The 15,639-nt window shown below is 38.7% G+C and overlaps 1 protein-coding gene across 2 annotated transcripts in view; it reads right to left on the reverse strand.

Moving 5' to 3' along the window:
• TMEM135 (transmembrane protein 135) overlaps positions 1-15,639 on the reverse strand; it is a 186,409-nt gene that overhangs the window by 106,995 nt on the left and 63,775 nt on the right. The window contains exon 5 of one of the 2 annotated variants that reach the window (XM_074148217.1): positions 1,073-1,138. The exons of the other annotated variant lie outside the window; for it this stretch is intronic. Coding sequence (XP_074004318.1) covers positions 1,073-1,138 — 66 coding nt within the window. The remainder of the gene's footprint in view (positions 1-1,072; positions 1,139-15,639) is intronic. 2 annotated transcript variants of the gene reach the window in all.

The following is a 15,639-nucleotide window of genomic DNA, read 5'->3' on the forward strand; positions in this document are numbered from 1 at the left end:
AGAGAATTTGCATGTATTCTACAACTAAGACTTCTGGAAATCGCATTACACTCCTCTGTAGCGAATGAAGAGCCGTACATAAAAAGTATAAAAGATCCATATTCAGAAAAGCTAAAACTAAGGAAAATGGCAGGAGAGGAAATCTCAGGTACATCTTCAGACACTGATGCAAAGATTATTACTTTGTTTCAAAAGAGAAATTAAAGCAACTTCATCAGCACAAGGAACATTTTACAGGGTAAATCTAGGCCTAGACTCCTGGCTGAATGCTGTGTCTACTATATGAACTTTTCACAAACTTACCTAGGAATTTGATCAAAATCAGATTGCCATGAAAAAACACTGAGGTTTCTATGTTTAAAACCCTACGTACTGTAGTGTCCAGCTGTGGCAATGCCCAGATCAGGTCTCATTTTCACTGTCACAACCAACTGTAGCATTTTTGTTTAAAAAAAGCATAAATTCCACCACCAAATATTGGAGACATTCAATCAGCAATGTTCAGAACAATGTTTAACCGACATAAAACCACACAAAGGAGGAAACAAGTGTTCACCATCAACAGAAACATGTATAAGTAACACAATATTCAAATATATTCATCCTCTTTAAAATAATTAATTTATTAATACTTCATATACTGCCTTAATGTTACTAATTTCTTGAAAGGAACAGGTTACTTGATAAAGTAACCTCTCCACAGCTGCCAAATAACAAAGATCAATCTCATATGAATTTCTCTAGTTTCTACAATTTTTTTATTAGGCAAAATCAAGTGAAAAATTACCTGGCCAAAAGGACATTCTTGTGACTCACTTCTATTATAAGGCTAAATTATAAGTCAGGCAAAGAGAAAAATAGAGTGTTTTTTGAAAAATACTTAATCTGGGCAGGATTTCAATTCTTGTTCTCCTTTAAAAAAAAACTGTATCGTAGGTATGCAAGTTATATATAGTCCAGCCCTCCTCACTTACCTGAAGACAATATGTCTCCCAGGAATTTATAAAGCATTACATTAATAAAACATTATACCACATGTGCAAAAAGGAATATAAGATATATTTAGTCTTACTTCTCCATGCCTTAAAGGTGTAATAGCTCCTCTTGCTACTGCCATTCGGAACAGCGTTTCTGTGGCCTGCACCAAGAAACACACAGACAAATTCGTTATTTAAAAAACAAACAACCCAGCTCATGAAGATTTTTTTCAACTTTTATAACATTTTTTAAAACATCAGCTACCTTTAGCACCCATTATACAACTGAATCACTTCAGTAAATTATTTAAAACAGTCAGCACAGGTTCCGCAAAGGGTTATTGCAAGGTTGAGAGGTCTGTTGAGAGTTTGGCCTCAGCGTAAGTGACCACCTAAACACTGCGCGGTCCCTCCCGTGACACAGCAGCAGTGACATGGGACTCTTCATTCAGGTCAGGGATGGCTCAGCCCCATCTAATGATCCTCCACAGTTTGTCGGGTGAAAGTGGGACACAGAGGGAAAAAAATAGCTATATGGCATTTTACAACTCCTGAAATAAATTAATTTTAAAAATTCCTGTTTAATATTATACGTGTAAATTAACAAACAAGTATCAAACCCAAGAGTATGACACAACTCTTTTCCTAAAAGCACCTGAGCCCCTCCTAACTCTTAATAATGGTGGCCTTACAAAACACAACATTCTCATGTGCAAATGACAAGGAACCCAACTTTGGGGAAATCTTTAATTAGGTTAATCTTTAGTTAGGTTGCATACCTTTCCGTGTTAGTTGTCCCATCCTTTCTTTAATCCAGTGGGACAATTAGCACATACTTCTGACATAAACATAGATTAGTGACTCTTAACTCAGGCTATAATACAAAAAAAAGCATAGGTTCTGTATCACATTTCTTTCTAGAAGCCGGTTGCAAAAAGGCATGAAAAAAATTCACTGCTTACATAAAAACATGGATTGGCACATCAGTGTACACAAGAACAGATTTGTTTTAAAGCCTTGTTTCCATAGCAAGTAGTGAAGCCAGTTTCAATTTCAACTGCAACAAAACATGTTTTTAATATCTGGTTCTAATAAGAAAAATATTCTAACATTTGAGGATCTGAGCTAAAAAGTAATTGCCAGGTTGCTTGCGGGGGCGGGGGGAGGGGAGAAAAACAAAAAAAAAACCACCCCAAAATGTTTAGAAAGTTGATAAATAAAAGTAATTGCAGTAGCTGATTGTCTTTCTAAATAGTGATTTAAAAAAGAAGCAGCTCAATGCTTACACGACTGCACGACTTGCTGGGTTCGTGCCACGCTATCTTAAGATAGCTGTATCTCAACAAATGGAATATCAAAAACATCTCTTGAGATTAATTCCTCAATTTTCCAAGACACAGATTAAATGGGATTCAACCTTTTCTAAATAATTGCCCGCAGAAAAGAGCTTTTCATTACCTTATGTTTGTAAATGAATGTGTGGGCTCCAGAACCCTGGACTGCAAGATGTATTACTTCATTTACACCTGCGATGATGGAGGGCAATGCCCAAGTGCGATTCTTCTTCTCAAACCTTTCTTCTTTGAGAGATGAAGCAAACCTCATACAACCTTTTGTATTTCCCAAAATTGGTTTCTTTCACCAACACTTTTAAGGATGTTTCAACCGAATTGAGCATTCTGTCAATACTGCTAAGCTGCTGTTGATTCTTTTGAAAATCACTGGCGTGTGCAGCTCTTTTCACATCTACTAGTAAAAAAATCTCTCTTAATACACTTGTACTCACATCGTTAACGCCAGATGACAAAACCATTCAGAAACAAGGAAAAAATCACAGCAACAGCAAATCCACCATCATAGATGTCCTCCTACGGGCGCCACTCTTCATGCGCCAAGTATCACTAAGAAGATTAGCCCTACAATCACAGCCTCCTACCCAAACAGCATGGGGGGCATGAGGCCACCTATTCATGCACTGACAATGACAAGGCTGGAGAAAAAGTCATTGGGGTTTTAGGTATGTAAAATCCAAGAGGATGTTTAAAGAAGTCCATCTTTCAAAAGAGTAATCAGACCCGAGCTTACTGCTGGTGTAATGTAACCTGGAGGAGGCGGGCATTAGCAGAAAACATTTCAAGCTTGTGTCCTTTCTACACAGAAAACAAAGCGTGAGCAACGTGTTGAGATTCCAATAAGGCAGCATCTTGCATGGAAGAACAACGAGATGAAACCATTTAGAAATAATTCTTTAAGACCTTCACTGAATTTCACTGAATTTTTAGAGTTGGAAGGGACCATAAAGATCATCTAGTCCAACTCCCCTGCTGAAGCAGGATTGCCCAGAGCATGTCAGAGCATGTTACTCAGGACTGCGTCCAGGCGGGTCTTGAAAATCTCCAAAGAAGGGGACTCCACAACCTCCCTGGGCAGCCTGTTCCAGGGCTCTGTCACCCTCACTGCAAAGAAAACACACAGAACTATAACATCACACAGACTAATGATAAAAGTGAACAGGCTAGGGAAAATTTGACCAGTCTTAAAATCTGAATTTATCTGTAACACTCCTGTTTTGGACAAACTCCCACACTGTTTTCAATTTCCATTATTTTCCTTTCTGCCTTGCAAATGCAGGCACAAATAGAATCTTTTAACAGAGACCACCTGGGTCATCTGGTCCCACTCAGGGCCCCTTGGAGCAGGTTGCCCTGGGCTTGTTCGGGCAGGTTTTCAGCATCTCTAAGGGTGGAGGTCCAGCCACCTCTCTGATCAACCTGTTCCACTATTTCACAACAAAGTTCTCAGTGACAAGTCCACAAAGAATGCAATTTACAGATGACCTGTACATTCCCTGTGCTTCCCAAAGAAGCACAGCCCAGTTCCCCAAATTCTCCATAACCGGTGGAAATGCTTCATGCCAGTCAAGTGGAAGGCCATCCTTTCTTCTGCGGTTTCTGGCTGTGACAAGCTAAGCCCAACTGAAATCCCACAATGCAGAGCATCCTGCCGGCATTGAATAAGGAGGAATAAGCATGGGGGTGGAGAAATTTAAACATAAATCTACCAAAATACTAAATTTTTTTGGAAATGTTAAAGACAAGCTTTACCATACTTAATGCTCCATATAAAGAATAGGGCAAAAAAAGCTGCATGAATGAAGAATCCCACAACAGTAACGAAAAAAGAGTAAGATGCTCACACACCTCATATATGTTTTGAAATTCTGTATGTGATAACGTCTTGCTGATAATAAAAGGATCCCTACAAGACATCAAATCCACTTTGACTAAAAATCCAGTTTATTCAATACACTTTGCCTGGTATATTCTTGGGCTTTAATTTCAAATCTACTGAAGTTATTAGTACAACAGCAGCCAATATTCACGCTGCATAATATTCTCACACAAACTGTTTCTATATTGATGAAATTTAAATACATTGAACACAAACGTCACGACTTTAATTTTTTTTTTTTTACAAAAAAGTTTTAAGTATACTGAAATGGGAAGTTAGTTTGTTTAACTGGATTAAATCTCATAAAAACACGCGGAGTACTGCTCTGTCACAAATTAATCTATCTTTCAACACAGGCTACCTAATAAAACAATTTCTCAGACTTCTTCAGCAATAGATTTCTATTGGAAAAGTTTAGCAAATTTTTAGGCATCAGGTCAAAACAGCCCTTCTGTCCCCAAAGAACAGTCATCACAGCTCCTTTGGTTCACAGTTCTGTTTCCTTCTGCAGAGAAACCCACAGTTACATCCCGTTTAGAATAAGTTTAATTACCTGGTTGTAACGTCAACACTTTTCAATCCTTAAAACATCTTCTAAAGTTCTTGCATATATTTATAAGCGACATTTGTCCACTGAACGCCAGGTTTTCACATACAATTAAATTTACTGCTTCCTAATTTAAAAACACAGCATAAATTAACTTAATTTTTAAATGTTGAAAATATTAAAATAAACTTGTATTTTATGTTAGGATGTGTAACTGTGACTGTGAAATACAACTGACCGGAAATATTTATCGCTGTGTCAGGATAACCGATTAAAAAGGCAAGACTGTCCATTTAAGAAATAATAATGCTCCCAAAGAAACCACCAACTAGGAATTCAGATCATTTTTGACTGCTTCTGCCTCTGTTAGCATTAAATATTTCATTATAATCAGATTTTTTATGAAGCCATAAAATTTAAGATTTATCTGCATTCAATTCACTGTGAATAAGCCTTAAATAAGAATCATTAAAGGCTTAGGCAATGACTTTAGATACTTCTATTCAGAGACGCGAGCCAGAGGTCCGTAAGAAAGCAAATTATCAACAGATGGTTTTAGTGATCTCAGTGTGAAATAAATGTGTTGCCAAGCTGATAGTTACTGAATCCCAAAATTGTTCTTCGTTGTAAGGAATGTACACGGTGTTACATTATATGGGAGGTGAAAAGGCAGCCTCCTGGATCTTACCACTCGGCAATGCCGCGCAAGCTCTAATGTCATCTCCAGACAATGCTCCCCCTCCAAGAGAGCAGTCGGTTCTGTTCAAATTCCTTGCAAGTGGGTTAACAAAAAAAAAAAAAAAAAAAAAAAAAGGAGAAACCACTTGTATGAACCAGAACTAAAGTGGAAAATAATTGCGCATTATTGATGGAAATTGTAGGAAAAACAGCAAGAAAAACAGTACTGTAGATTCCAGATGTTTTGAATTTTCTAGGTATTCACAAAAATAAAATGGTCTTATAATTCTTCATCAAAATAGTTACTGTTTTACAGAACTTAAAACTCCAAATGCAAGCAGTGGAGGGGACTTCTAATGCAAATTAATTAATTTAGAAATGCACGCTTTTTAAACACCTGACAAATTTTGGCATAGACTTCTAAACATGCATAAACATTTCTAAAGACAAAATAAATCTGTTTAAAGATATATCCTGAAAGGCACAGATCTTTGGAAGTCATTCACAGCAATTTACGGATTTAATTAAAATGAAAATCATGCAATTTGCTATACGAATAAAAATGGACAGAATACAACAAAAGACTTGTTTCACTCCTATTAAGTTTGCTGATCTTGGCTACAACAGCTGGATGACAGCTCTGGCCTGTAAAATTTGTGTTTCTTCATGAAAAGCAAATTATAGTTAAAAAAAGGTTCTTGACAGTCTATCCAAAATCATCAATAACGTTTTTCAACTTTATTACATATTGCAAATGAACTATTGTTACAGCCCTTATTAGTGAACCATCACACAGCTCTTGGAAACAAGCACGAGGGCTAGAAAAGAGAGAGAGATTTGGTGAGATTCAGAAGCCATAATGAATAGGAAAAAGTACAAGAAGTTTCCGAAATAAATTTTTTTTCCTAATTTCTGCCCACAAAATTTCAAGTGTAAGACAACCCTCTCCCATCTAAACCTTACTCCAGACAACCGATTTAACTTAATTGATGAGCTTATTCATTGTTATAGCTTTTGATTAAATTACAACAATACCAGTATAGAATTTACTGCCATCCTATTTTACAAATTTAAAACATATTTAAAATATGTTAAAATACAACACTGAAGCTGAACTAATGCTTTTAGAGAGACATATATTTAAATTCTTATTTTCTGGAAAACTAAAATATTTCATTCGTGCCATTTTACAGGTGCAAATTCCATGTACCTCTGTCTTTTACTTTTTTAAAGGAGCCTGAATTTCTGCCTTTGTTACTGAACCATTTGTACCTTACTTATACAACGAGTAGATCAGTATATACCTGACATCTGTGAGACACAAGCTCTTTCCATTCAGTCATTAGCAGATTAAATCACTTCTTACCTTCGCCTTCGATAAAACCAACTTAACTATAAAATCTATAAAGACTAAAAAATTTAAATCCCACCATAAAGCATATTTTACAGAGCTCATCATGGCCTTGCACCCGTTTTCTCAAACCTCTCTAATTTTTTTTTCCATTTTCAGCTTTCAGAATGAGAGCAGCCAGAGAAAATACTGCACCAAACACCCACCGTAATATTTGATCTCCTTTTCCTCTGGTTACTTATACAAATTTATGCACCTTTATTTGAAGGATAATACAATTCTATCATACAAATCATGTTTTACTGCCAGTTGAAAATAAAGATGCACATAAGGAATGGAAGGACACATAGCCGCAATATTCACCAGCCCCAGCAATTATCAGCTTGCTATCTCGTGGAAGCTCCAGATGCACAAGTGAAGGTCCGAATCTGCTCTAATTTATAGGGAAAGAAGGAAGAGCAGCTCCAAGATTTGAGGGTAGAAAGCCAATAAAGCCCACATCTGCAAAAGTACTAACTGGAAATGGTTCTCCTTTCTCAAATAATAAATGTACATTGATTCCCAACTCAATGTTTGGAGGGTTATAAAGCTCATCACTAATGCAGCATAAATAAACCAGTATTAAAAGTAATAAGATTAACAGCACAGGTAGCTCTTTTTGAGTGACGTCTTGCTTCTTCCTTAGAATATTTGCAGATGTGGCACGCAAGTATAGGTTCAAATTTACAAACAAATATTTGATCAGTTCAGTGCAATTTTTATTACACTAACAAATTCCATTTGCTCACTCAAGTAAATCTGCATTTTCAGGGTTAATGAAGTCTCGTACGAATTAATTTACCTCTACCCTACCACCTAACTAAACTATCCTGATCTTCACAACGCCCAAAAGATAATATACGTCGTGGTGACGGACTCTGCATTTCGCCTTCACTATGTCTCCGCTGCGAGAACACCCCCTTGATGTGAACCAGCTCAGGAACCTCAGCCTCTCCTTAAAAGAGCTCTAAAATTTGCAGCTGCAGGACGCACACTCAACAAATGAACCACGCACAAAAATAATCAAGCATTGTGCGTTGCCAAGACGATGAAATAAAAGCATTAGTATTTATTTATCTTAATCTGAACCCAGTAGTCTGCAGTTGTGGTATTTGTAACTTTTTCCAAGATGATGGTAATTTTTTTTCCTCTCCCAACTTCTTCTCTACCTGTTCTCCTCTTTCTCCTTCCTCCCACTCCCTCCCCCAAAAATGCCTGGTATTTAACCGGGATTCCTGGTCCCAGCCTGTAACCGACTTTCACCTCTTGCTAGTTTTCTCTGCAGAAAGGATTGAGCAGCTCAACGGTGCAATTAACTAAATATCAGGAAGCCAGGAAAAAAAATAGTAATAAATCCAGCAGTATAATGCTCATGAACCGAATTACCCACAAAGCAGGCCAGCAGCCAGCATGGGAAACTGGAGAAACAGGCCATTTAATCTCCTCTGCCTTGACAGAAATGCCAGGGAAAGGAGGTCCAGGCAAGGCCGCCTCACCACCAGCACCCAGCAGAGGTTTCTGCATCTGAAACGACCCACGGAAGGCAGCTGAAACCTTCCTCCTTCCCAACAGCGCAGCAGAGGGACAGAAAACAGCTGCAGGCCGCCTGCAGAAAGCACATGACAACTGTCAAAATGGTTTTGATTAGTAATGCTGCCAGATAGAATAAAAGATAAGAGCTGAAAGACCACTCTGGCCAGCCTAGGAATAGACATGCACACTTGCACGTAGTCAGTGCTCCCCTGGGACTTGGGGACAGCAAACTCTCCAGATTTCCAGCTCCAAAATGGTGAAGAAAGAGCACATGCACCCATCCATCCATCCTGCACTGTCCCTGCAGCAGGAGCACTTCCCTCCATCCCATTTAGAACTGACCCATGGGGGATATTTCTGCTGCCTGGCCAGGCGTCGCTAGAACAACAAGCAGGAACAACAGGTCTGCCCAGGCTTGAGATAGTCACCAAGTGTCAGGGTAACAGGGCAACCCCGAGCCCACAGCTACACCGAACTCCAACACTAGACAGAATCATAGAATCGCTTGGGTTGGAAGGGACCTTTTTAAAGGCCATCTCTTCCAACCCCCCTGCAACAAGCAGGGAAATCCTCAGCTAGATCAGGTCTCTCAGAGCCCCCTCCAACCCAACCGTGAATGTTTCCAGGGAGGGGTCATCTACCCCCTCTCTGGGCAACCTGTTCCACTGTTTCATCACCATTGTAAAAAAATTTCTTATGTCCAATCTAAATCTACCCTCTGCTTCTCAATCCCTTCATCCCTCAGCCTGTACTGACACAGGGGGTTGCTCCAACCCAGGTGTAGGACCCTGCAATTTGGCCTTGGTGAACTACTTAAAGACATCTCTGCCTGCCCGGCCACTCCATCTCCTTGCTGTGATCTTCTAGCACCTGGCACTGCTGGTCTGAAGAGCATTGGTGAAGATCACCACGAAAGAAAGCCAGTAGATGAAAAGATGTGTGACGTGGCAGTGAGCACCAGGACGTTCCTGTAGAATTCGTTCCCAAGCTTCCCAAAAAATGAAGTCAAATTCTTCTGATACAAGTAAAAACATACCAAGGTGAGCTTTCACACACAGCTCCTCAGTGAGTTATTGGGACAACTGAGAGCAAAATCCAAAAACCCTTGATCCCTATTCTCTGCTCTAAACCCTGGAAAATGGCAAAGATTTAAACAATGACACCAGCAAGCTATTCCAGCAGCCTTGGGTCTTGTAACATAGACATTTTTAAGTTTCACTATGACCACTAAATTAATGAGAGCTGCATATTTAGACAGCTTTATTTCATATTATCCAAGCACGTGTTCTGGAATTCCAGACTAATTTAAATACAGCCATTTACAATTCCTTTATCTGCCTTCATTGACCAGAATTTCTTGTTAGCATGAACTTTGCGAGGGTTCAACTCAGTGCATTCCCTACAAGCTTTGCAAGATTTATGTTTAATGTGTTTCACAACCATAGTCCTTTTTCTTTAGGGGATTACCTCATCTTTTACGTTTCCCACCGGTAGCAACTCTAAGTAGCAGCTCTCAGTACTGGCAAATGGAACAAAAATGTCTTTGTCTTAATTGTTTTGTTTCCATGTATTGTCATTTACCCACAGAGCTATGAGTTAAACTAATACAAAACTAATCTAAAAAACATTTTCAAACTAGTGATTTATCATCACCGTGCTGTAAACAGTAAGTATTATAGACTACATCTACTTTGGACAAGACACTCAACTCACCAACTGTATTGTTTAAACATGTGTATGTCACAATCTTTCTCAACTAATTAGAAACAGAAGACACAGGTTAACGCTATTTCATTTTTGGTGCAGCTTATAAAAAAAATGCCTCCCTTGTCTGTGTGAAGAAGTTTGCCTGATGTTGGACAAGAGCAGAACTGTTTGCGCTGAAGGGAACGTGTATTCTGGAGACGACTTAACAGAGAATGAATTGGTGTGATCTATTTATCACATTGTTGTTGTCTATAAAAAAAGAAATAAATCAAATACTGATCGTAACTGATTAAAACCACTTAAAGTAATCAGCAAGAAATTTCAGAAAGTCAATTTTGGTACAGATTATATGGGGAATTGTAAGTACCTACTAACATAATGCAGTATTCTGCATTATTTAAAAAAAATTAACTACTTTTTTCTTTTAAGGAGAGTTAAAAATTTCAGGGCTTAGAACAATATTTTGAGAGCTGGCAGAAGCACTGGTCACCCTCTTTCTGTTCTTGAGAAAACTGTTCTTATTTTGCCCAAGAGCAACTAACAGAAATCTTCGCTTACAGGCTGCATAACGCTCAGAGTTTGCAAGTGAAGCCGTTTCAGATAAACCGAACTTGCAAGATTTCTTCTTCCCAAGCATCTTCCTTCAAAATTGGCAGGACAGCAGTACCTCCAGGGTCTGGGAACTGCCTTCTCTGCCAAGCAGCGCGGGGCCCACAGCAAAGCAGACTTGCACACTGTTTTCTCTTTTCAAGAAAGGCAGGAAGCTTTTATCATAAGACCAATCTCAGGAGGAAGCCACACTTCTCCTTTCCATATGCTATCAGAAGGGCCACGTCTATTCTGACACCAAGACTGTTGACAGAAGGCGCAGTGCAATTGTACTCCAGCAGCCCTGCTTTTTAATAATCAAGGTTTTCATGTACCACCTACTCACGATCGTGAAAACGGTATGCAAATGTGCAACAGCAAAAGGCAGCAAAGGCTGCTGTATCTGCTCAAGCAAAAATTATGAGAACTCACCACCTCTAATTTTGTGGCTAAAGAATTCTGAATTTCCAAAAATCAGAATTCACCCATGGATAGTAACTGAGTTTAAAACACTTCACTTCTCTCTCTCTGTCACACCAGGAGCTGGAAACTCCTCCTTCCTGCTCTTGAACGTTTTCCACAAAGGGAAGCGAACTGGACTGACCCTCCCAACTGATGAACGACCGTAGCCAGCCCAGCAGCAGGACTGGAGGACACAGACCAAACATCAAAGCAGAAGAAAGTGCGTCTAGAAAGCTAAATCAGCAAAATGCCCTTAAAAATCAAGGCATTGATCAGCCAGACTCAGACTCAAACCCCCTGAGATGAAGTTGGCTACAACCTCCAGGTCCTGAAACACATTATATCCAAAGAAGGTTTCAGTCAGGCCTGCTCCACAACATCACAATCGCCAAAAATTACTGTCATGAATTGACTTCAACACTATGAAAAAACCTTGCCTGGTGTATAACAACCTAGTACTTATTGCCAACTAGCTTTGTAACCCTAACGATAACTGGGCATGTTTTTACATAGGTGAAAAAAAAAGGTTTAGGCCACTCTAATGGAAAAAACATGAGACTCGATTTCTACTATCACATATCAGTTTTCTCACGGGAAATCAGCCTTTCATCAAAATTTGGATGGTTTCTATAGACGATGGTAAAGGAACTAAAGCTACGTGGTGATCAATGCCAGGTCTGTAAAACCCCTGCTCCACTTTCTCTAAAATTTGGAAGGCAAATCGCAAGCAAAGCAGGAAGAACCACAATGAGATTATTGGTAAAACATGTAAAGTTCATGCAAAAGACCTGGATTCCAGCTTTTGTTGTTCTTATCCAATATCAGGCAAGACAGCTGAAATACAAAGGATTTTTCTATAAATAAGCACACTGTGGTCTTCTTTCCCATGGGTGGAAAAATCAAGAGAACCTAAAACATCTCCTCCTGATGGTACTACCATGGCAATTCCTCCTCCAAAAGAGGAATAACACTTTTCATTTACCTCCTAAAGTCATAAAGAATATTGAATTTGTTATTTCCATCTATCACCTTTAGAACGTACAGACCAACTAAAATTCCAATATGCTTAAAAAATATAACCCAACAAATTTGGGAAAAGCAACGGGCAAATGTCTCAGCTTTCTACCACTGAATCACACTAAGTTATCAAATACTTTTCAAACTCCATCAGAATAAATAATTCTAGGCACCTACTTCTCATGCCTAAAATGGTGTTTGTCACTTTACATTTGATTGATGAGGATAAATTATAACTATCTGTGAAGTATTTACAGACTACAACTGACGAGCATCAGAGAAAAAAGCCCACGGAGGAATGGATAACATGTATTTTAAGGAAGTTTTGAACACGCAGCAATGGTTGAGCAGCTGCTAATTCAGAGAACGTCCTCAATCCTTTATCGGGAACCAGCAAGGTTCCCAAGGAAAAGACATTATGTGATTGCACTCTTAAAGACTGTTTTTATGCACTGGTACAGATTGAAGTTAAACAAGCACCTCATTAATGCAACAATTTATCTCCATAGGACTGATAGCCTATGGATATTCTGTAAGTAGAATTTAAACTTTATTATAATCTAGAAAAAATGTGATGTTCACTTTAGAGTGAAAACAATCTTTCTTTTTGTCCTGTTCTTAAAAATATTCCCACACACATAAGTGAACCATATGACTGTAATGTAGTATTTTGCACTCCAAACTTAATTCCTCTCACGATGACATGGAGAATTTTATTATTCAGTATTGTTATGCAGAAATATATTATTCTCAATTCTTATTATAATGAAAGATATGTAACCTTAAGTCTGAAGCACTGTGTTAGTACCAAAACCATGAATTCTGTAAGAACAATTATTCCTGCAGCTGTAGAAATCTAGAGAAAATAAAAACTACAACAAAACTTAAAAGAATACAAACTACTTAAAATACAGAAAACCTGTGTTAAGCACAGGTCTCCTCCAGTACCACCTTTTAAATAAGAACCTAAATTTCACTACAAATGGGGTCATTAAAGTAATATTTAAATTTCCTTGTAATTTTCAGTTATAATGATAAGATGTAGTTTCCCCCAGTAAATGGCAACAAATCCAAAGAGCAAAACGCACCAACATTCAAAAAAAAAAACCAAAAACAAAAAAACACAACAAAAGAAAAAAAGAAATACCCAAAGCCTGTTTAAGAAACAAGCTTTTTGTACATTAAAGTTAACAGAAATTTTCAGCATACTTAAATAGAAGAAATGTTAGACCAAAAAATGGCACTTTAAAAAAAAATCTCACACATTTCATACTAACTAGATTATTCTAGAACAAAATGCTTTTCTGGATTTAGTATTTTACTCATGATGAATTTGCGCTATTAATCTAAATCTGTTACACTGTCCAATACACAATACACAATTCCTGTACCCAAGGACAACACACAGAATCACAGAATGATATGGGGTTGGAAGGGACCTCTGGAGATCATCTAGTCCAACCCCCCTGCCAAAGCAGGTCCACCTAGAGCAGGTTGCACAGGAACACATCCAGGTGGGTTTTGAATGTCTTCAGAGACAGAGACTCCACCACCTCTCTGGGCAGCCTGTTCCAGGGCTCTGCCACCCTCAAAGTAAAGAAGTTCTTCCTCATGTTTAGATGGAACTTCTTATGTTCAAGTTCGTGCCCGTTACCTTAATTAAATGTACATCATTAAATTCTCATTTTAAAAAAACAAACTTGAAAAACACTTATTTGGAAACCTTTGCATTCACATTTCATTTTTGCAGCACTAGGCCATAACTAATGGAATTGTTACAAGAATTAGCAGATGAATGTCTGGTGGCACATTAAAGGTAGGTTTGTATGTTCTGTTGTAATAGGCTGCTCTGTTCATAAAATGTATTATTTATGAAAACAGAAAATTTGCATGTCCCGATGCACAACATATGACAGTCACACAGAGCAAAGACAAAGCAAGAGATTTTTAAGCCTGCAGTTGAGTTTGCACTTTCTTAGGATAACACAAGAAGCACCACCAATAAATCACCTGTTAAGATTTACCAAATCCAGAAACTGCAGCATGGTCCTAAGCTACTCCAAGCAATGGAGAATTGTATTACGATTCTGGGAAAGCAGCGAAAGCAGCGAGGAGATGGAATAAAATTCAATATAATTTAAACTGGAATTCTTGCTCCCCACCTTAGGGACAGAAAAACCACTGAATCCCATCACCAAACCACTTTATTCACCCATTCTTTGTATGTTAAACATATTAAGGAAGCGGAAAAAGCTATAGAGATTTTAAGATTCACAACAAGCACTTTAACCAAGTACAAAATAACAAGGAAGAGGATTTTTGACCAGGAACAAAATGTACAGTTATTCCTGGCAAGGTTTAAAGGCAGCAAATACATGTAGTGGGTCCGTTACACAAACTGCACTGGATTACATGGATGAGCATGTGCGTTTAAGTATCCTGTATGTTACCATAGCCAAATAATAGCTCACACTTCTGGGGAAAAAAGTACATAAATCACACTTACAGAAGAAGGAACTGTATAAGGAACATAGCAATACTAAAAACAATTGTGGCAGGCAACCAACGGAGCCCAAAACATGCCATGCTGCCCATCAAATGAGCAAATTAATCCTGATAAGTGAAGAAACATCAAACAGGCTCATAAATCAGGCTGTTGTAATGTCTCATCTGGGCTCAAACTTGAGAAAGCTTTCATAACAAGGCTGAAAAAATGATGCTGAAACTGCTAAAACTCACGGGTTTTGTTGGCATTTAAAGGCGTTGCACAATCAAAACATCAGAAAAATTATTGGCATGAATTGTCAACAGTAAGATGCTCCCCAGATGTAGCTGCATTACAGGCTTTACATTAACACAAGCACCTATAGGGGGAGAGCTGTCAGATAGCAGTCATCTTCACCCAGTAAAAAGAGGGAAGGATGAATTAACCTTTTACAAAAGCCTCCAGATAAAATAGCTCCAACTAGAGTTAGCGAGGTGTGTTTTTGTTGTTTCAAACATGGGTCTTTATCAAAGGAAGCAGCAGATGCTCATCTCTCTTAACTCTTGGATTAGAGGTCCAGTAGCTGTTAAAAAAATAAGTTATTGACCAGAAGTCTCCAGAAAAGGCTAATGGGAAAGCTTTGTCATCAAGCTGGGAGAGGTCTGTCATCAAACTAACCATTAAATTATAACAGCTAGTACAAGCTGCAAGTAAATCCTATTCCAAAAAATGATCCAGAGTTCTGACAACTGAAAGAAGAGACCCTTCAGCCCCTCCCCCCCGCCCAGATCCCCAGAAAAAGGAGGGTCTTTCTCAATTTCATCCCATGCACCAAGCTCTCACTTCCACAATATGCTACAGACGGGAGGCACAGCGGCGAGGGATCATAAAGAGCCAGCCCCCATCCCAGCTTCCCAAAGGCGAGTGCCACGGAAACGCAGAGCCGTGAACCGGGATCAGGCCTCAGAAGTGGCTGGAGTCTCTGTGGCTGCCACCCCCGGAGCCAGCAACGCAGAATGAATGG

Source organism: Numenius arquata, chromosome 1 (assembly GCF_964106895.1).
Source record: "Numenius arquata chromosome 1, bNumArq3.hap1.1, whole genome shotgun sequence".
Taxonomy (NCBI): Eukaryota; Metazoa; Chordata; class Aves; order Charadriiformes; family Scolopacidae; genus Numenius; species Numenius arquata.